The following is a 17867-nucleotide window of genomic DNA, read 5'->3' as shown; positions in this document are numbered from 1 at the left end:
TCTCCAGCACAATGGAAAGTCTTTGTGCTGCTTCGCTGGCCTAAAGCATGGGGTGCGGGCAGGGTCCCTCTTTCAGAGAGTCTTTGCCTGTGCGACCGAATTACCGAGGCACGTTCTTTGGTGAGCTAGTTTGGCATGTTATAAAAGATGCCTGTGATCTGTAATCATAGCTTCTCTGCTTGTTTAATTGTGGAGGAACAATAATTCTTCTGCTTACCCTCCTTTGCCTTTCATCCTCCTCCATCCCACCTTGCCAAAAGCATGTGATGTTCCTGGGCCTGCTGTAACCTTTCAGTCCTCTTCTGTAGCTGGAGCATCTCTGTCAACAGGCTTTCCCTCCTATGAAGGTACCCAAATAATACACAATACACTCCTACAAGCAGAGGACAGCAGCTTGTCCAACATGCACGTAGTCACAGCAATGGCAGTTCCTCTGGGCTGGGCTACACTAATTTGCAAATAACCCAACATTAAACAGCTTGAATAACTTCAGACTGCCGTAGCCTGACTCTTCAGGATCCCCAGTGATTTAGCCACGTGTTTCCTGCTGGCTGGAGCGCTCGCTTCCATTAACCACTTCATCTAATTGAAGGGCTTTTTAGCTCTTGGTACCTTTCGTGAGACTGAAGTCCAAAGGCCTGTGGACATCACTGTAGCAACCAGTTATGATCCTCCTCAACTACACCATCTGTAAATCCGGACAGGGACGTTTCTTTGGATGTCTGGTGGAGCATCGAGCCAGAAGCTAGTATGGACTGGGCTCACGAGACCTTACAAGACAAGCAAACCAAACACAAGTTCTTCAAAATGAATGTAAAACTCCTTTTTCATTGAATTTAAGATACCCAAATGAGGAAGGAGAGGCACTGAGTGTTCAGGGTGAGGAAAGGGGCAGAAATAAAACTCCCACCACCCCGTTTACCTCCAAGGGAATGGAAGTAGACGGGAACACTTGACCACCTACTAAAGGTTGGAACCAGAAAGCTCATCGCTTCCACCTGGGGCACGGTTGTGTTCGCCTCCTCCCCTACCCTGCAAGCCACTCTCTCATAGTTTAAGCTGACAGTACTTTTTGGCAAAGATGGTATGCAAAACTGAATTTTTATTTATTTTTGTTTTTTTTTTTTGTTTTTTTTTTTTACCTACCTTGAAAATCCCATCCTCCTACGTAATTACCTGCATTTGCTGAGAAAAATTGCAGCGGAGAAAAGGCCTGTTAGTTTATGGGTAAGACGGATAAAACAGGTCTCTCAATCCTCCTTCCTTTTGTGTGCGCTGGAAGGCTCTCGGCAGAAAGAGAGCAGGATTTCCAGTGCGGCAGGGAACCACGCCGGCTTCTATTGAAAGAACCGGGCAGATGCTACAGAAGATTATGCAGTAAAACCTATATGTTACTTTTAAGTGGCTGGGGTTTTGATAATTGCTATAGGACCATTTATTAGGTAAATAATTAGTCTTTCCAGATAAGAAGTAGGATACAATATACACTGGAGAGATTTATGACAGCTAGAAGGTAACACAGGCGTATATTGGCAGCTGCGTACAGCGCTAATTTGTGTGTTTGATTTCATTCCTGAATTTTATTTCAAAAGCCTCAGACAAGGCAGGATTGAGAATACGGTGGCTGAAAGCAAAGCAACTGAGAAATGTATCTGAAAAGCCTGCATATGATATCCACTCCTTTTATAAGGAATATTTCCTTTTATGACCTCCTCCTGCTTTGTATTTAACATTTCAAAGAAGTTTGGGGGACTGTCTGGAGGCCGTGTCTTCGTGAAGCCAGTGGCCGAGGATTTAAAGTATTGTCATGGCTGGCCTGAAGCTGAAAACTGCAGGCGGTTTTAATCTCGGGGTGTGCGCGGGGGGTGTTTCAACCCAGCCTTTTGTGTTCAGATTAGGAGTGCAGGAGGATAGACTTAAGGGGTGTTAGTGAGAGTTTTTTCTTCGGCAGCTCGCTAATAGCGTCAGGCTTTGGAAAGACTTTTTTCCAATTCGTTGTTATTTCAGTAATTACTATGGGGTGGGTAGAAATCCATAGGGTTTGTGTTTTGTTTTTTTTTTTAAGTACCACAGCAATGACAGGAGGATGTGGGCAATAAAAAGAAGTATTTGTTTTTATAACTTTTTCTTCCTTGGACGATGGAGGGCACTTCAGTGCCTTCTCGGATAGTCTATCATTGTTCCAGTCCTGGATGTGTGTGGTTTTTTTGGTTCCATCAGCTGGGATAATAGTAAGATCCATCTTTGGAGAGGAAGGAATTAAAAAAGAATGATCTGACACCGGCATCATGCTCTGACAAATGTGGAATCTGCCAGCTGTGGAGGCAGATTGCCTGATCCGCCTTACCCTGCATGGGAGACGGAAAGGTTCCCAAATGTCTCCCCCATCCAGAAAATGATCAAAGGCGAGACGCTGAGCGCTTGCATCTGGAGTTTCTTTTACTTTCTGTTAGAACCTAAGAAATATTTGTCCCGAGTATTTGCTGATTCCTGGAATAGCTGGGGGTAAAGAGCACTTGAAATTTTTAGGTATGGAAACGTGGTGACTCCTGGCAAGAGTTTCTGAGATGAGCACCACAAACTAGTACGATTTACCACAGTTGGCTCGTGAAGGGATTGAGTTCAGCCCAGTTTTAATGAAGACTGAAGACTTTCTAGCTCTCCATTTTGTATGTGATTCTTTCAAAGAGAATTCTCAGCTAGGAAATTTCCACTTTCATGTAAATTATCTCACTTAAGATGTTTGCTTCTTTTGAAAAAGATCTTTTTAGATTTCCAAAAGTATTAAGTATAAGTGGGTCTCTATGCCTCACAAAAATTCATTATAATATGAAAAGCATTTTGAAAGAAACCTTATCCTATGCCAGTGCCATTCATACGCTTTAAAGGATGTAAGTACGCCTTTGTGGCGGGAGTGAGGAGTATGCTTTTCAGAACTTCAGAGTTTTGGTTTTTTTTTTTCTTTATTTTTCTAATTTGATTTTAATTTACTTTTCTTAATTTCACTTTTTCAATCTTGCAATGATATTCCTGTGTAAGAAGGGATGTTTTTCTTCATAACTTCTACAGATTTCCCTTGTTCACAGCCTTGACTCGGGTAGGAAAGTTGTAGGCTGAAAAATTCAGGCCGGAGACTGCTCCTACGCCCAGCGTGATGCTCAGGGGCTGTGTTAGAAGCATTTCACTAAGGTGGGGCTTTGGGTGCTGCTCCCTTCTGCTGAGCTCCACAGAGGGGTTAAAGATCTTGCACCGACCTTCAGAAAATGTGGGAGATAACAGCGCTCCGCTGGAGTTAAGTCCCTCTTTGTATTTAAAAACAAATGAATAAATAACAAAGCGACTAGCAGCCACAGGGTAATATAGAGGGATATATAGGAAAAAGTAGTAGAGCTCCCTGTGGTTGCTACATTTGCTTTAACAGATTGCACTGTGATGTGGGGCGTCACTTAGTAAGACAAAAATTATTTTGTTGGACTAGTCTCCAGCTGAAGAATTCAACTCTCTTACAAGGTGATGGGAGACGAAGTCTGAGACCCAGCGCTATAAATTTTTATTTTTTTTTCTCGTTGTTCTAGTAGAATACTCAAATCTCCGCACCCAGGAGAAATGCTCAGAACAGCTTCTGCAGAGAGACGAGTGCAAGCGGTGCCTGCATAAACCTTCCTCCGAACAGGGCAATGGGACACTCGCTGTGGGTGCACACAGGTGGGGGATGTCAGAGCTTCAGAAGCCAAGCGGAGGGTGGCACCCAGCTGTGGTAACCAGGAACAGGCAGGTTAGCTGTCCCAGGAGTGTCCCTTCCTTCAGACGGGCGCTACTGCGGCATCAGAGGAGAACGGAGAAGCTCCAGGGTCCCCCTGAAAACCAACGACTAAAGAGTACACGGGAACAAAGCGACTCTGCAAGGCTGCAGTCTGGTCCAAAGAACGCACAGGCTGATAGCTTGGCATTGATTTTCCAGAAGTCTTTGGGTCGGGCGTGTGTTGAGTCACCTAATTTCTGTGTATGTTTACAACTCCTCTCTAGGGTTTTTTCCTGCCCAAGTACTAGTATATGCCAACGAGACAGCCTCTGAATCTAAGACTATAATAAAATATCCAAGAGGTAACTGAGTTATATTTCTGTGAGGTGATGAATCAGTGCTTTTTCACTCTTGGGTTTGTCTCTTGCTTCCATTCTTTCCAAACTGACGGGTGGGAACCATAACCATACGTTTTCGGTGCTGAACCACTACTTTGAAAGCTTATTTAATACAGGCAGAGCTGCACGCACATATGGAAGTAAATTCATGACAAGAGGTTGTTTACAAAGGGTGGAGTATTTTCAGGCCTCTCAACTTTTCTAAGGCTTTTAAGATCTCTCTGCCTGTTGTACATGCTATATATATATACATCTATAAAATATGCTCGCTATATTGCACAGCTGTATAAGCAAGAATTTTGAGAGGGAGCTTAGTACTGGGCTGTCCAGCAAATGCTCTGTGGAGTTGTAGCAGCTGCTGGGATTTAGTTCCCTTGGTATGCTGCTTCGGTTTTTAGGGCTGCCCATCAAATATGTTCATTGTCCCACTTGCAAACACGCCTGCGGTGCTTTGTTCACTTTTGAGTATGGCGACTAATTCTTTCTGCACTGGAATTTAGAGTTTGAAATGAATATATTGGTAATTAATAGCCATGCGACATGGAAAACAGTGCCCACTTGCTATTGCCAATGCCTTTTCTTTCTCAGTGGATTTTTCCTTTAAAGGTACCTACCCGACATGCCGAATACGCGCGTTGTTGGTGTGGCTTTAGCGCCCAGCAGCTTCCCCAGAGCCCAAGGCTTGCTCGTGCTGGGTGCCCGCTCTCTGCAACCTCATGAGGTGTCCCACCAGCGTCAAGCAGAAACACGGGCTCTGTGGGGGAATGGGAAGAGGCGCAGAGATGTGTGAATCAGGCTTTAAAAACATATTCTCTAATGGCTTTTACTGCTGGTAGGCTTTATATTGGCTGCTTACGCCTCACCCTCTATTTTTTCAGCTCCCAAAGCAGAAGGAAAGGCTGTCTTTCTGCCTTACAGTACAGCTGGCCCCCATATATCAGTGTGTTACTTAAATACCAGGGTACTAATGATATGTGACACCAGTGGAAAACAAGAAAGTTGAGGCCAACATTTTTGGCACGTCTTTTACTCCTGTATCCTTTGGAAGAGCAGCCAGTGAATGAATTGAGTTGCCGTCACTCCGCTTCTCCAAGTTTTTGAATTCTCTTTACATGCGAGAGGTTTAATAAATGCTTGACCGTTGTGAAAAACCAGTGCAGGATTCAGGGCTTGCCTCCATCTCCAGTTAGTTTTGTACACCGAGGTGTTACAAGCCCCAGCTTCCATCTGTTTTAACTAACCTACTTTGAGTCGGTGATAATAGGAGAGGAAAAACATGTCAAAGTGAAGGCTGTGTTCCCTTCTGTACGCTGGTGGGTTTTTTAGGTAGTCTTGGGTACCCAGATTTAAAACCCTTCTGCATCAATTGTCTTCTGTGCAGAGGAAGCACAAATTCAATCAGAAGGTCTGGCACGAAAAAAAAAAACAACAAACAACAGGGGAGCCTTTCTTCTCCTAACGGAGGCAGGTTTTTCTTAAAAGTCATGCAAGTTAAAATAAATACCACAGTGCATAAGCCAGCACAGAGAAAAATGAAGCGGTGAGCTACAGCATGTGTGCAGCAGCAGTACTGCATTCCTGTCATCACGCGTTCCCAAAGCATAACAGCGAGAGAAATACGATCCGAAACTGGTTTAAGAGGTGCTGTAATTAAGCCGGGATTACTACCGCGGTATAACACAACCTGATAGCGTTCTGGAGTTCGACTGAAGACTTCCTTGTGATAAGCTCAGAAACATTTTCCTTTTTTTTTATATCTATTTGGAAGTTTTTTCACTTGCACCTTTGACCTTGGGATTTTTCTCTTTCTCTTTTTGGTGGAGTTTCTCCAACGCCTTCTCCAAGGAGAGAGGGTCGTCAGAGCAAGCCCAACTTCTTCCTCGCCAATAAATCCATTAAGAGAGAGACTGCCTTTATTTTGTGACCTGGACCACAAGCGTAGATTGCAAGTCCTTGGCTTCTCTCGCGTATTTGAGTACTAATGAGAGGTGACAAAGGAATCGTGTTAGTGTCAGAAGTCCAAGGGCTGCTGTGAAAGAGGATGTGCTGCATCACGAGTTTTCTGGTTTGTTCTTGCCCGAATATCTGATTACAAAGACCTGGAAGGGAAAACCAGCACTTCCCACAGCCAAGGAGAGTTGCAGCCTGTTGGCAGACCTCCTTAACCAGTAAGGTTGCAGAAAAACATCTTTCTTAGAGTCTGAGTTCTGCACTTTTGTTAGTACAGAGACACAGGAATCCAGGCATGAAAATGGTGAGTTCATGCAGTGGACAATTTTCCCCCTTCATGGCTTTATTAATATTAGAAATGCAGGTAATGTATTTTCTCAGGAAGGCTATTATGCAGAGCGGGAGATCTAATAAAAGGTGTATATATATATACACACACACACAAAAGGTACATATAAATATATATGTATCTTTTATTTTATTACATTTATATATATGTACCATATATATAAGATTGCTTATATTGCCATGGCCTGTGATGTTATACCTGGGTTGGGTGTTGTTTTTCCCTTGTTCTTAATTACAATTTTTCCACCTCTTCGTGCACTCCACTTTCCTTCCCCCTCCTCTGCTTTACTGCTTCTCAGCTGCTTGTACTACAGGCTTTTTTCCCCTATTTGTTTCCTATTTTTTCCTTTCTGCTCTCCCTCTCCTGCTTTCGTTTCCTTCCCAGCAACTTGCAGCATCCTGTCTCCAGCTTTTAAAAAGGTGCAGAGTTTTGACGGTTTGGTTTTCACAGGCCACAAAATAACCCCCTGCTCCCTGTTTTACCTGGCTGACGATGACTGTGGCCTTCGTTAGGGCAAAGTCTCCCCTGTCTCCCAGTAATACCAGCGCTATTCGTCGTTTTTCTTTCCGAAGCTAGGGAGCGGGACAGGACCCTTAGCATAGACCCGCAGAGCGTGAAGCCACTCGGCGTCTTGACAGCGTTGGTTCTTCTGGTGGTGTGGGGTGCTTGTCAGACACCAGCTCAGCTGACAGTAATAAACGCTTATTTCATTGAAGAACCTCCTGCAGTCAGTCCCCAAGCGGGTCACGCTGGGGCGGTGACACCAGCCCACCCTGCTGCTGGATGGAGCCTCCTGCTCTCCCCTGTGGGAACTTGTTTGTCATGTCGGGAGGAAAAAAGAGGCAGCCCTGGCTGAAACTTGAAATACCACATTACATGAGAGCGATGATCGTATACACACACACGCACGTGCACAAGCACGCGTGCACACACACACGCAGAGAAAAAAAAATACATACATATACAGCTCACCATATTGTCCTCTGCTCCGTAATTATTATTTTTCAATTGAGGAAAAACGAGCCTACAAAACGGAAGCTGGGACCCTTGAGTTTTAAGTGTATTTGCCACTGATTTCCTGCACTCTTCTGCACCAGCTATGTCCTTTTTTTTTTTGCCATTTCTCTAAAATGGGAACAGACCTGCCTAGCAACTAATAAGTGAGTGTTTATGAAGATCAAATGCCACAGACACCCTTAGTCATATTTGTTTTCTCGCCTTTTAAAAGATAACACAGAAGGTTTTCAGGAGCTAAGATTTGGAATTACTTCTCCAAAAGCCTTCAGGCTCCCTACGAATTTGCACTGAGGCAGGGTCGTGATTGAAAGCTTGAACACGTAAGAATCCTTTGCAGTGTCTTATATGTACCTAAGCCTCTTTTTTTGAAATTCATAATGGTAAACCAGTGCCTTTGAAATGGCTGCTGTTATGTTGCCAATTCCTGATAAGGAATTTTAAGGCTAAAAGGGAGGCAGGGTGCCCATTTTTGGTTTAGTTCAGACTTTTTTTCCCCAAGATCTCTACAGTCTGTTCATCCAAGCCTCACCTCTCCCTCTAGTAGGTCAAGAAAGAGATGGTACCTGTTGGACTTTAAATACCAAATGGTAAAAATAAATGGTTTATCTAATTTTCATCAAAAAGCTTCTGAATCAATGCTTTCCCTTAGTTAAAAAAGACAAACAACTGGGGGTGAGTACAAAAAAAAACCCCACCGAAAAGCTCTGAAACCATCTCCTTTCCCTGTTCACCGTCGATAGCAAGTGATCAGATTCCCATCGGTTCAATTCCTGCTTGAAGACGTATTTTCCCTTATTCCCAGCAAGCTCCATCAGACTATTTCCATTTTTCTTTTTACAATTAGGCAAAACTTTACCAATGTGTGTCACAGGTGGGCAAAAATATTTGTAAATTAAAGCGGGATTTCCCAACAGTTTCAGCCAAAGAAAATTATGATCCTCCTCGCCCCTGTTGCAACAGTTGGATTAAATGGTGTATTTTTATTTATTTCAGACCATGCTTATCGAGGTACTGTACTATTGTTCAGCAAGCAGGACAGCCGTTTGTAGCTGGGAACTCTTCTTTCCCTACCCTGCTCCAACATATCCGTATGAATCCAGACATTTATTTTCTTTTTCAAAAAAATATAAAGAAGTAATTTAAAATGTCTAAGAATAAAATGTCGTAGGGTTTGGGTTTTTTGTTTTGTTTTGTTTTGTTTTTTTTTTTCTTTTTTTTTTTCCAAAGCCCTCAAATTTTTGCTGTCAGATCATATGAAGAAAATTATTTTATTTCAGTTTGGCCACCGAAGCAAAAAATCAATTACACTCACAGTTCTAGCTCAGTTTCCAAAGAAAACAGCCCAAACTTAAACTTGGTCTTTAATTATATATTTGATTCATCCCAGTAGCAATGCTTGACTTCAAACAATGCAAGAGCAGGAGGAAACTTGCTCTGAATTCCTCTCTTCAAAGGGAAGAACTCTTTCAGATACCACGTCAGAAAACTTTCGGCTGAAACCAAAAAAAGATAACTGTGAGAAGGCTGAATACGAGGAGTTTTATCTGACCACAGGAATAACGTCTCAGTACTGAGAGGAGGCCTCCAAAATTGTTTTTAAACAAATCTCCCCACATTTGGGAAGGGAGAGTTGACTTTCCTAGACGGATTGCTTATTTCTCTTTTCCCCTCTCTGCCTCACCATTTTAATATGAAAAAAACTTCTCATAGTTGTAGGAGCAAATTATTATTCATACAAAATTATCACACGATGAAGATGCATCCTGTTATCTGTGGCCCAAACTCCAAACCACTCTGATTCCTACAATCCAGCAGCAGCAGATACCATGTGTTAATCGTATGTATCGCGTTACTCAGGGCAAGCGTACAAATTAAATCAAACTACTAGAAAGACCTCCGTGCGCTGTCTTCCACTTCATTAGCGCCCAGCAAATTGCTCAAAAAAGAATTGGGATATCTTGTGGTGTAGCCGACAGTTGCAGAGCTATCCCCCGGTTTTTGATTTGATACCAGTTAGACTAGCTCTGAAACTAGACTCAAACATTTTTAGTTGGGAATAATGATGCAGGAAGCCAGCGTAAGGATCACTGTGGTCTTGTTTGTTCCCCCTCTCCCCTCCCCGCTTTGTTCTGTCTTTCTACTTCTTGACCTCATTTTTCCTCCTCATTGCTTATTCCTATTTGTCTCTTGTCTCAGATTATGCCTCTTGTTCTCATGTCTTTTTTAATGGAACAGATTGATATCTAGGGCTGTGTCTAGACTAGGAGAAAGGTTGAGTTTGGTTCAGCTGTAGGTTGAAGTTAGCTGGCCAGCTCGACTCAACCACCTCTTGACAGCTGGAAACGCGCAGCCATCGTTCGTTCAACTTCCAGACAGTGGAATGAGAGTTTGCGCTCCTGGCTAGAATTTAATTTGCTTTTACAACTGGTAAAACGGGTAAGTTTTTTTCGGTTGGACTTAGCTAGGGAGCACTAACCAATCTATCCCAACATCAGCCTTCGATGAGAACAGTTGAACGATTCTAGAAGTTCTCCTTACGGTTTTTCTGGTCTGAGGGTGAAAACACGCTCTATTATAAGCTTTGCGTAGGTTGATGAGTAAGTTGCTAGATGAGTAAGTTGCATGATGGAAAATAGATTTTTATTAGTGGAGCTCTAGGCCATTTCTTTTGCTCATCTTATGTTTTCCTTTTGCTACTGGTATCCAAAGTATCAATGGAAACAAGTTCATGATGGCTTTTCAGACAGTTGGAAGGTGGTCAGGCTGAATGAGAAAGGACCCCATAGTATTTTGCTTTCAACGTTCTTGCTGGGTTTCATTCACATGATTTCTACTTGTGTGAGAAGGGTGGGTGCATACGAAACGTGGGATGATTCTTTGGTGTGTGCTGTGCCCACAGCGGCAGAGCCGGGCGAGCCAAGGTGGGTGCTGGGGTGATTAACCCAAAGCTGTGCAGCAAGGCAGCAGAGGGATCACGTCTCAACATCCGTTCATGTTCAATTCATTCACCAACGGTCATCCTTTTACCGGTTGGTGTGGTTTGAAGAACCCGCCAACAATTTATTGTTGGTTAGACAATTATTCTATCACTTGATGACCCCTCCCCACCTGGGAAGGGGAATCGGGAAAAAACAAGGAAACCCAAGGGTTGAAATACAAACAGATTTAATAGAATAAGACTAAATAATCAACGTTAATAATACTAAAGAACCAGTATTGATCCCGATACCAATACAAAACATACAAGGGTCATACCCAGCCCATTCCATCAGCAGGAGCCGTGCACTCCCCGCAGGGAGGGCCAATGTGGGACCCTGCGAGCGCTGCGGCTGCAGGAGGACGGGAAGGGCCCAGGGCTCCGGCACTGGGGCGAGGAGTTCTCAGGATGGCAGCCATCAAGGCAGAGAGAGAGAACTCCTCAGCAGACTTTCTGATTTATATTGAATGTGACATTCATCGTATGAAATAACCCTGTTGGTAGCTTGGGTCAAGTGCCCGGGTCTCGCTCCTCCTCATCCCCGCACCTGGCAAGGCTCGAACACACTGAGACCTCAACTCCCACATAGCCTAGCTGGCTATAAAGTAAATATTTTCACAAATTCAGACACTAGAGGCTTCTAGAAGTGCAGTTTTCCCAAGCATTAGAAGAGACCGTACTGCAAAGTAAAATTACTGAAATTAATCCCATGTTCCTCAAACCAGGACACTGGTTCACCACTGGTAACGCTGGCATCACGTGACGCCAGGCGTGCCCAAAGCAGAGGGGAAACCAAGTCCCTTTGTGTGGTTTTGGTTAACTGGCGTTCATAAAACCCTGGTTTTCTGGCGGCTTGGCCTGGTTCAAGATGGCGGGTGACCGCCATGTTTGTTTGACACGGTGGTGTTACTGCGTAGGCCCTCCCGGGGAGCATGGCGGAGGGAGGACGGTCGGTGAACCCCATGGGCTCCATGCAGGGGTGCAACCCTCTCACACCCCCTTCCCCGGGGCGAACAGCGGAGAGAAGGGAGCCGGGGGTCGAGGCCTGGTGAGGCTCGAGGCCTGGTGGGCCTCGCCGCCATGCCCTTCCCCTCCGTCCCATCGCCCCCTCCCCACCGCCTGCCGCGGGGTGCCGCGGCCCCGCCGCTCCCCCGCGGGAGCGGGAAGAAAGGAAGGACGGAGGTGGGGGACGGACGGACGGACGGAAGGAGGCGGAGCGGGAGGGGGCCGGGCCCCCCGCGGTGCACGGCGCTCCGCAAGCGGGTGGCTGCGCGGGGGAGCGCGGAGCCCGGCCGGACCCGCAGGCCGCGCCGGGGCTAGCATGAGCCCCCCTCGCCTGTCCCCCCTCGCCGTCCGGCCCTAGCGCCGAGCAGGGCGGCGGGTCAGCCCAGGGGGACGAGGCGGGCCGGGGGTCGGCCATGGCGAGGCGCGACGCTGCCGGGGGCCGCGGGCGGCGGGCGGGCGGGCGGGCCTGAGGGGAGCCGGGGGAGGGGGGTCGCGGCCGGCAGAGGCGCCTGCGGGCCCTCCCTCCTCCATCTCCTCCTCCTCCTCCTCCTCCTCCTGTTGCCGCTCCTCCCGCCGCGCCGGGAGCTGCCGCCTGCCTCCCCCAGCGCCGCGGTCGGGGTCGCGTTTTTTTTTTTTTTTTTTTTTTTTTTCCCCCCTGGTTGGTTTTTTTTTTCCTCCGTTTGTTCGGGGCCTTTTGTTGTGGCGGCTGACAGTTGGCTAAGCACGGCCGGGCTGAATCGGGCCATTGTTGGCGACACCCCCACCCCCCCCCTCCAGCTCCCACGCTGCACATCCCTCGTCCCCATCCCTCCTTCCCTCCCTCCCTCCCTCCTTCGTCCCCTCCATCCCTTCTTACAGCCCCCCTCCATCTATCTCTCTCCACCCCTTCTTCCAGTCCCCCCTCCATCCCTTGCAGCCCCCTCCTTTTTCTTTTTTTTCCCTGTTTTTGTAATTTTCCTTTTTTTTTTTTTGCCCGAGAAGCCACAAAACGTGCCTTTCCTCCACGCGAATCTGGGAGCCGCAAGCCGGACCGATTGCAAATGAAGTGTAATGCATTGTGGGACGTGTGTAAAATTGGATCATTCGAGGGGAAAAAAAAAAAAAGGAAGGCAGGGACCTGCGGCTGGCGTCCCTAGAAGAGGCAGCGGGGAGATGCTGGCAGGTCGTGCCCGCCGGTACCCGCGCTAGGCTGATGCCCGGTGGCCAGCATCCGTCGAGCCGCAAGGCCTGACCCCATGCTGCGGCGGGAGGATTAGGCTTGGGGCATCCTCAGGATGAAGAAGACGCGGAGTACGACCTTGCGGCGGGCTTGGCCTAGCTCTGACTTCTCTGACCGGGCCTCAGACCGCATGAGGTCCCGCAGCGAGAAGGACTACCGGCTGCACAAACACTTCCCACCGGCTTTTATTTCCCAGGCGTCACGGGGCTACATGACATCAGGTTTGTAACAGAATTTGTGCGTGCCAGCGGGTGCGGGATGCACGTCCGGCTGGGGAGGCTGTGTCGGTGGGTACGGAGGGGAGCCTGCGACCGGGAGCCTAAGTTGTTATGAATAATGCAAAAAAAAAAAAAAAAAAAAATAGCATACATCCACCATTTTGTACCTCCGCATGATTCACAGCAGGGCCCTTGCAATATGGTGTTTAAAATCTGTTAGTTGAGAGAAATTGATGTACGCAGAGAAACGGTCGTGTCTCGCTGTCCTGGAAGGGCAGATAAAAATGACTTGAGTGCGCGGAGCATGGAGCCCTTTGCTCCTTTTGTGCGTAAAAGCATGTGCTGGATATTTACTGCTGCCCCACACGTTCCCCTTTAAAGGCAGGTAAACTCCGGTTAACTCGTTGGGCTTTCATGTTTTTTCCCATTTTGGAAAGGAAAAGGGTCACCTGTGATCGCGAAGGCTCTCGCCTTGTTACAGGCTCTCCGCGTTTCAGCTGCGTGTTTCTGCAGTGGCTTTGGTAAAAATGACCGTAAACACATTTGCATTTGTTATTTGAGGTGTAGAAGGAGACCGGACCCGTGTGTGTGGGGGAACGCACACATGTGCACTTATGTTCGTTTGTCCATTGCTTTCAAGGGAGGCCGCGGGGAAATCATGGACACTGCACCAACGTGTTTGTGCATGGGGAAGAGAGAGCGCAAACAAAACACAAAAACAGCGCAGGGAAAGGCAGGCATCCGGGAGGCTTGGCCTCCGACGGAGTGCTGGTGCGATTTCGGAAAGCCTCGGGACTGTTACTGGAAGCTGCTCTATCCTGAAATGCATTTTAATGGCCTTGGAATTCAGACGTTTCATAAACACCCGAAAGAAGACTTGGGAAAATGCTGATGGGGAGGGGGCTGGGGGCAGAAAATCCTGGAAACCTCCTTTGTTGTTCTGCTGCCTGCTTATTGTGATGTTTTCCCTCTGAGGCTTGCTTTAGGTTGAGTAGGCAGATTCCTTCAAACGAGAAAAAGAGGGAGAGAGAGAAAATGAAGATATTTATTGTGAATTACTGAAAATGTTTGCAGCCCTGTGCCCCGTCCCCACTGTCCCCCCCCCTCCTCCCCCCCCATTTCTGCTGCAAAGGTTGAGCCAAAGATTGTGGTTGTCAGTTATATGCTGACTTTCCTATCTCTGGCCCTAATAAACATGTCTCTTTAGTCAGGATTGGGTTCTCATGTTTTAAAAATGTCTTGTGACCGTTCTTTCTGTAACGCCCCAGCACAAGGGAAATAATATGCATTTTATTGAAAAATCTGCCTGTGTGAGAATGCTCTGCTATTTTGGCAATAGCCGCTCTGATTTTTCCCCTTTCCTGGGAAGCCACATATTGAGAGGAAATGACAAGGATAATTTATGCTTGAACAGCTGAAGAAGAGGAGAACGGTGGTGGTGGTGGTGGAGGGGTTGTTTTGTTCCGTTCCTGCTGCAGGACCCAAAAGCAGCTGGAAAACCAAATCTGTCCAAACTGTGAAGACTTTTGTTGTTCTGCGGGGACATCCTGATATTCCCAGTGTAAGATACGCTGTGTCAGTTCTGTTGAAGTCAGTACTTGAAGGCCTTTCTTTCAGCGTGGAAGCCCGTATTTAAAAGAGAAGGAGCTCACGTGAACGTTTTGTGCCAAGCGGTGTGGTTTTTTGCTTGTTTTTAATTCTTCAGGGAAGCAGTCTGGCTCAGTAAAAGCTTTATCTTGGCAAGGTTGGTACAATCCAACCAGGCACTCAAACACCAGTGATCCACAGAATCGGATATGTCACCCTGCATTTTTTGGCAGATACCTGTGTCCTTTTGTGGGGAGGGGGAAGGGCATAGATTTGTAATCTGCTAGAAATGTTTTAAAGTAATCTCCAGACCCCCCAGAATACCGTGTTTGTGAAGATACAGCGCGTTGATTTAAGTTGCAACAACTGAAGAAGAAGGACAAACGTCATGTTTAGTTTGAGTAATTTGCTAAAGTTGTTGGAGGGAGGAATACATTGAAAATTAAAATCAGCAAAATGTTTGTTGTTGTTGGGTTTCTTTGTTTTTTTTTTTTTTTTTTTTTTTTTTTTTAAAACCCCAACAACTTAGTAGGCTTTTAGCTGGAAATGCAATTGTTCTCTTTTGATGGATAGTTTCCACATTCATTTATTTTTAAAGGATCCTTGTCCACTGCCTTTCTAAATATTAGTTTTGGGAGGAATGGCTACTGTATCTACACACTTCTCCCTATTTCGAAGGAAACTCTCTTCCTTGCAGGAAATCTATAGGAAGTCCTCTGGCGTAAAAGTTGTGGGGATCAGGAATACAAACACATTCTTTGTCACCCAGAACGTTGTAGGGGAGAAAGTGTCTCGAAACACATGGGCTTTTCAGAGGGCTGCATTCTGTTTATCCAACCATTTAACCTCATCACCATTAGCATTGTTGTGGTTCTCTTTTAATTAAATGCCGCATTGTTTGGGATGGGGGGTGGAGGGTGGGAAAGAAACCTTGGGGTTTTGCCTCAATTACGCTGCTTAGGGAAATATGAAAAAGCAGACAGTCAGACGGCCTTCGGTAAGATGCTAAAAAGCTTGAAACGTTAATATTCGAGTGTGCCTGAATGGGGCATGGAGAATCGTATATATATTTCTTTCTGCACAGAGAAATAGTGAGTGATGGTGTTGCAGTCAATGCCGTGGTGTTTCATTTGGGGAAAATACAGTCTCAAAGCAGAACCGTGTATATAATGGAAGCGCAGACCTCATGCGAGAGTGGTGAAGCACAGCCGATTTTAAGCAGCCTTTTCAGTAAAACTGAGTAAGGACCGGTTTGATATTTGCTTGATTAGAAGCAGCATTAGAAGCACATTTTCAAGAGCTGGGGAACAGACTGCCCATAATTATAGAAAATTGATGCAGATGCAATTCATCTGAAATTTAAAGATCGTTTGACAGATGAGGGGAGGTGGAAGTAAGGAGGGGGAAAAAAAAAAGCAGGGAATTTAGAAAATCACACATTTTTACTGCTGAATAATCTCTTGATACATGCTATTAAATCGGCCGTACTCCAGGGTTTCTTTAGGCCTCCTAGCAACCGCTAGGTTCAAAGGCCATGCAAGGAGTTCATTGTTCATGCGGAATATTAATTTCCCAGTGGAGGACTGACTTGGAGAAAAAACACTGAAAAAGAAAACTACAACAATGTAGAGCTTTGACCTTGCGTGAAAAGAGATGTTGAAAAGTTTGAATCCAATAAAATTTGTACACGTTACTGAAAAAGGGGAAATATACTTGAAGTTTTTGATGGATTGCTGCTTAATTGAAGGGAAAATAAAGAAATCATATGAAACTGCCAAGCAGGATAAACTTACCGAAACTTAGAAGGGCTCTGAATAGTCACATGAAATAATATATATAGCTTTTGAAATTTTGGAAGCTTCTTGCTTCTTTTCTTTTTTCCCCTCCTAAATAACAAAGGCAAATCTTGGATTTTGTTTAGCGGAGGGAGGAACTGCACCCTGTGGTTGACCCAGCCGTTAAACGCTACCAGAACTGAGTAGCACTCTGGAAAGAAATAATTTTTTTCTGCAGCCTTTCTTGAGCTGCTTTAATTGAAGATCTGGGTGGTGGAGGTAACGTGTCAGTTTGAGATGGGGGGTGGTGTAGGGTAACAGCCCACGCAGCATGAAGGAATGTCTGAAGAGCTTTCTACAACGGTAAAAACTAATTCCAGCGCATGCTTATTTGAAGGTTGCCATCTGAAAAGTTTGCAGTTGCTTTATTGCTCTTTGCTATAAAACTTTCTTGCAGACATTTCAGTGCTCCAATGTTGAAGGGCAAAATTCAGTCGCGGTGTTGCCCTGCTGTTACTAGGGTTTGATTACCACGTTGAAGCAGAAGGGAAAGGAGAGAAGTATGTAACCCTGCTACCCCACTGATGGTATCTGTGTGCAAACTAAAATTTGTAGGAGGAAAAGATATCCTAGGACTGCCTCTTCAGCCTCCTTGAAGAATAAGAAGGATCTTGGGAGTCACTTGAGCAAATCGCAGAGTCCTGAGTATTATTTTGGTTTTTTTTAAGCTTGGACTTCTATCTCTAACCAAAATTAATATTTGGAGATAGCCATGCATGATCTGAAGAACTCAGTTTAACGTAATTGAGAAATGACAGGTACACGCAAAGCCCTGAAGCTCGTTCAGTTCTCCTGTCCCTTAATTCAGTTATCTAAAGGAATATGTTCTAGCTTGAAAGTAGCTGCATTGGAATTAATATTTAATGGAATAATCAAGATTGCATCACCTTCTTTTTCTCCCAGTGCGGTATTAAGATACACCTTCCAATTCATCTGCTCAACGCGAATGTGATCTCTTTGCTTCTGAATTCTGAGTAGTTTTAGGCTGTCTCAGACCAGACCCATTAACGGGACAGTAAGAACTGAGAGCACGGAGGTGCCAATGGCTAGGAGGGCTACCTTTACCTCTTGGCTCCTGCTCCATCACCTTTGCTTCAGCCTGTGCTGAGCTGGTGGTCTCCAAGTGGGTCACTCCGTTGAGTGACTTCAGGGGCCATGCTTGCTTTATTGCTTGGGAAGTTGCTCTTGGGCATCCTCTTACCTTGTCAGAGAAATAGGAGCTTTCACTGCATCCCCATCTGGGGAGGGGGTCAAAGTGTGCTCTGTCTCCAGACCACAAACTTGGTCCAAGTTCGTGGAGCAATCATTTTTGCTCAGTTTCTAGCTCATTTTGGTTTTCCCCCTGGTTTCTTGCCTAAAAAAATCCTCCTTCTGTAGAACCCTGGTTTTCCCTCCTGCAGTTGTCGTTGCAGTACTAACTCACATATAGCGGTGTGCTTGCGCCTGTGTGTTATGCCGTGGTCTCCATGCCTTGTCGGTTCCCACCAGATACCAAGATATCTTCTGCATATCCATGGCATCACTTTCAGACCGAGCTGCGGACCGTGTCCTGTGTGCGACTTGTGCATTC

At 45.7% G+C, this 17867-nt stretch overlaps 1 protein-coding gene across 5 annotated transcripts in view; it reads left to right on the top strand.

The window, feature by feature from the left end:
- STOX2 (storkhead box 2) overlaps positions 1 to 17867 on the top strand; it is a 146050-nt gene that overhangs the window by 64638 nt on the left and 63545 nt on the right. The window contains exons 1-2 of one of the 5 annotated variants that reach the window (XM_074588339.1): positions 11674 to 11814; positions 12420 to 12878. The exons of 3 other annotated variants lie outside the window; for them this stretch is intronic. In XM_074588339.1, coding sequence (XP_074444440.1) covers positions 12713 to 12878 — 166 coding nt within the window. In that variant the 5' untranslated portion in view covers positions 11674 to 11814; positions 12420 to 12712. Of the gene's footprint in view, positions 1 to 11673; positions 11815 to 12088; positions 12879 to 17867 lie in introns of those variants that run through there. One more of the 5 variants, XM_074588338.1, reaches the window with a different exon arrangement.

This window comes from Larus michahellis, chromosome 5 (assembly GCF_964199755.1).
Source record: "Larus michahellis chromosome 5, bLarMic1.1, whole genome shotgun sequence".
Classification (NCBI taxonomy): domain Eukaryota; kingdom Metazoa; phylum Chordata; class Aves; order Charadriiformes; family Laridae; genus Larus; species Larus michahellis.
This window is presented reverse-complemented; position numbering and strand designations above follow the sequence as displayed.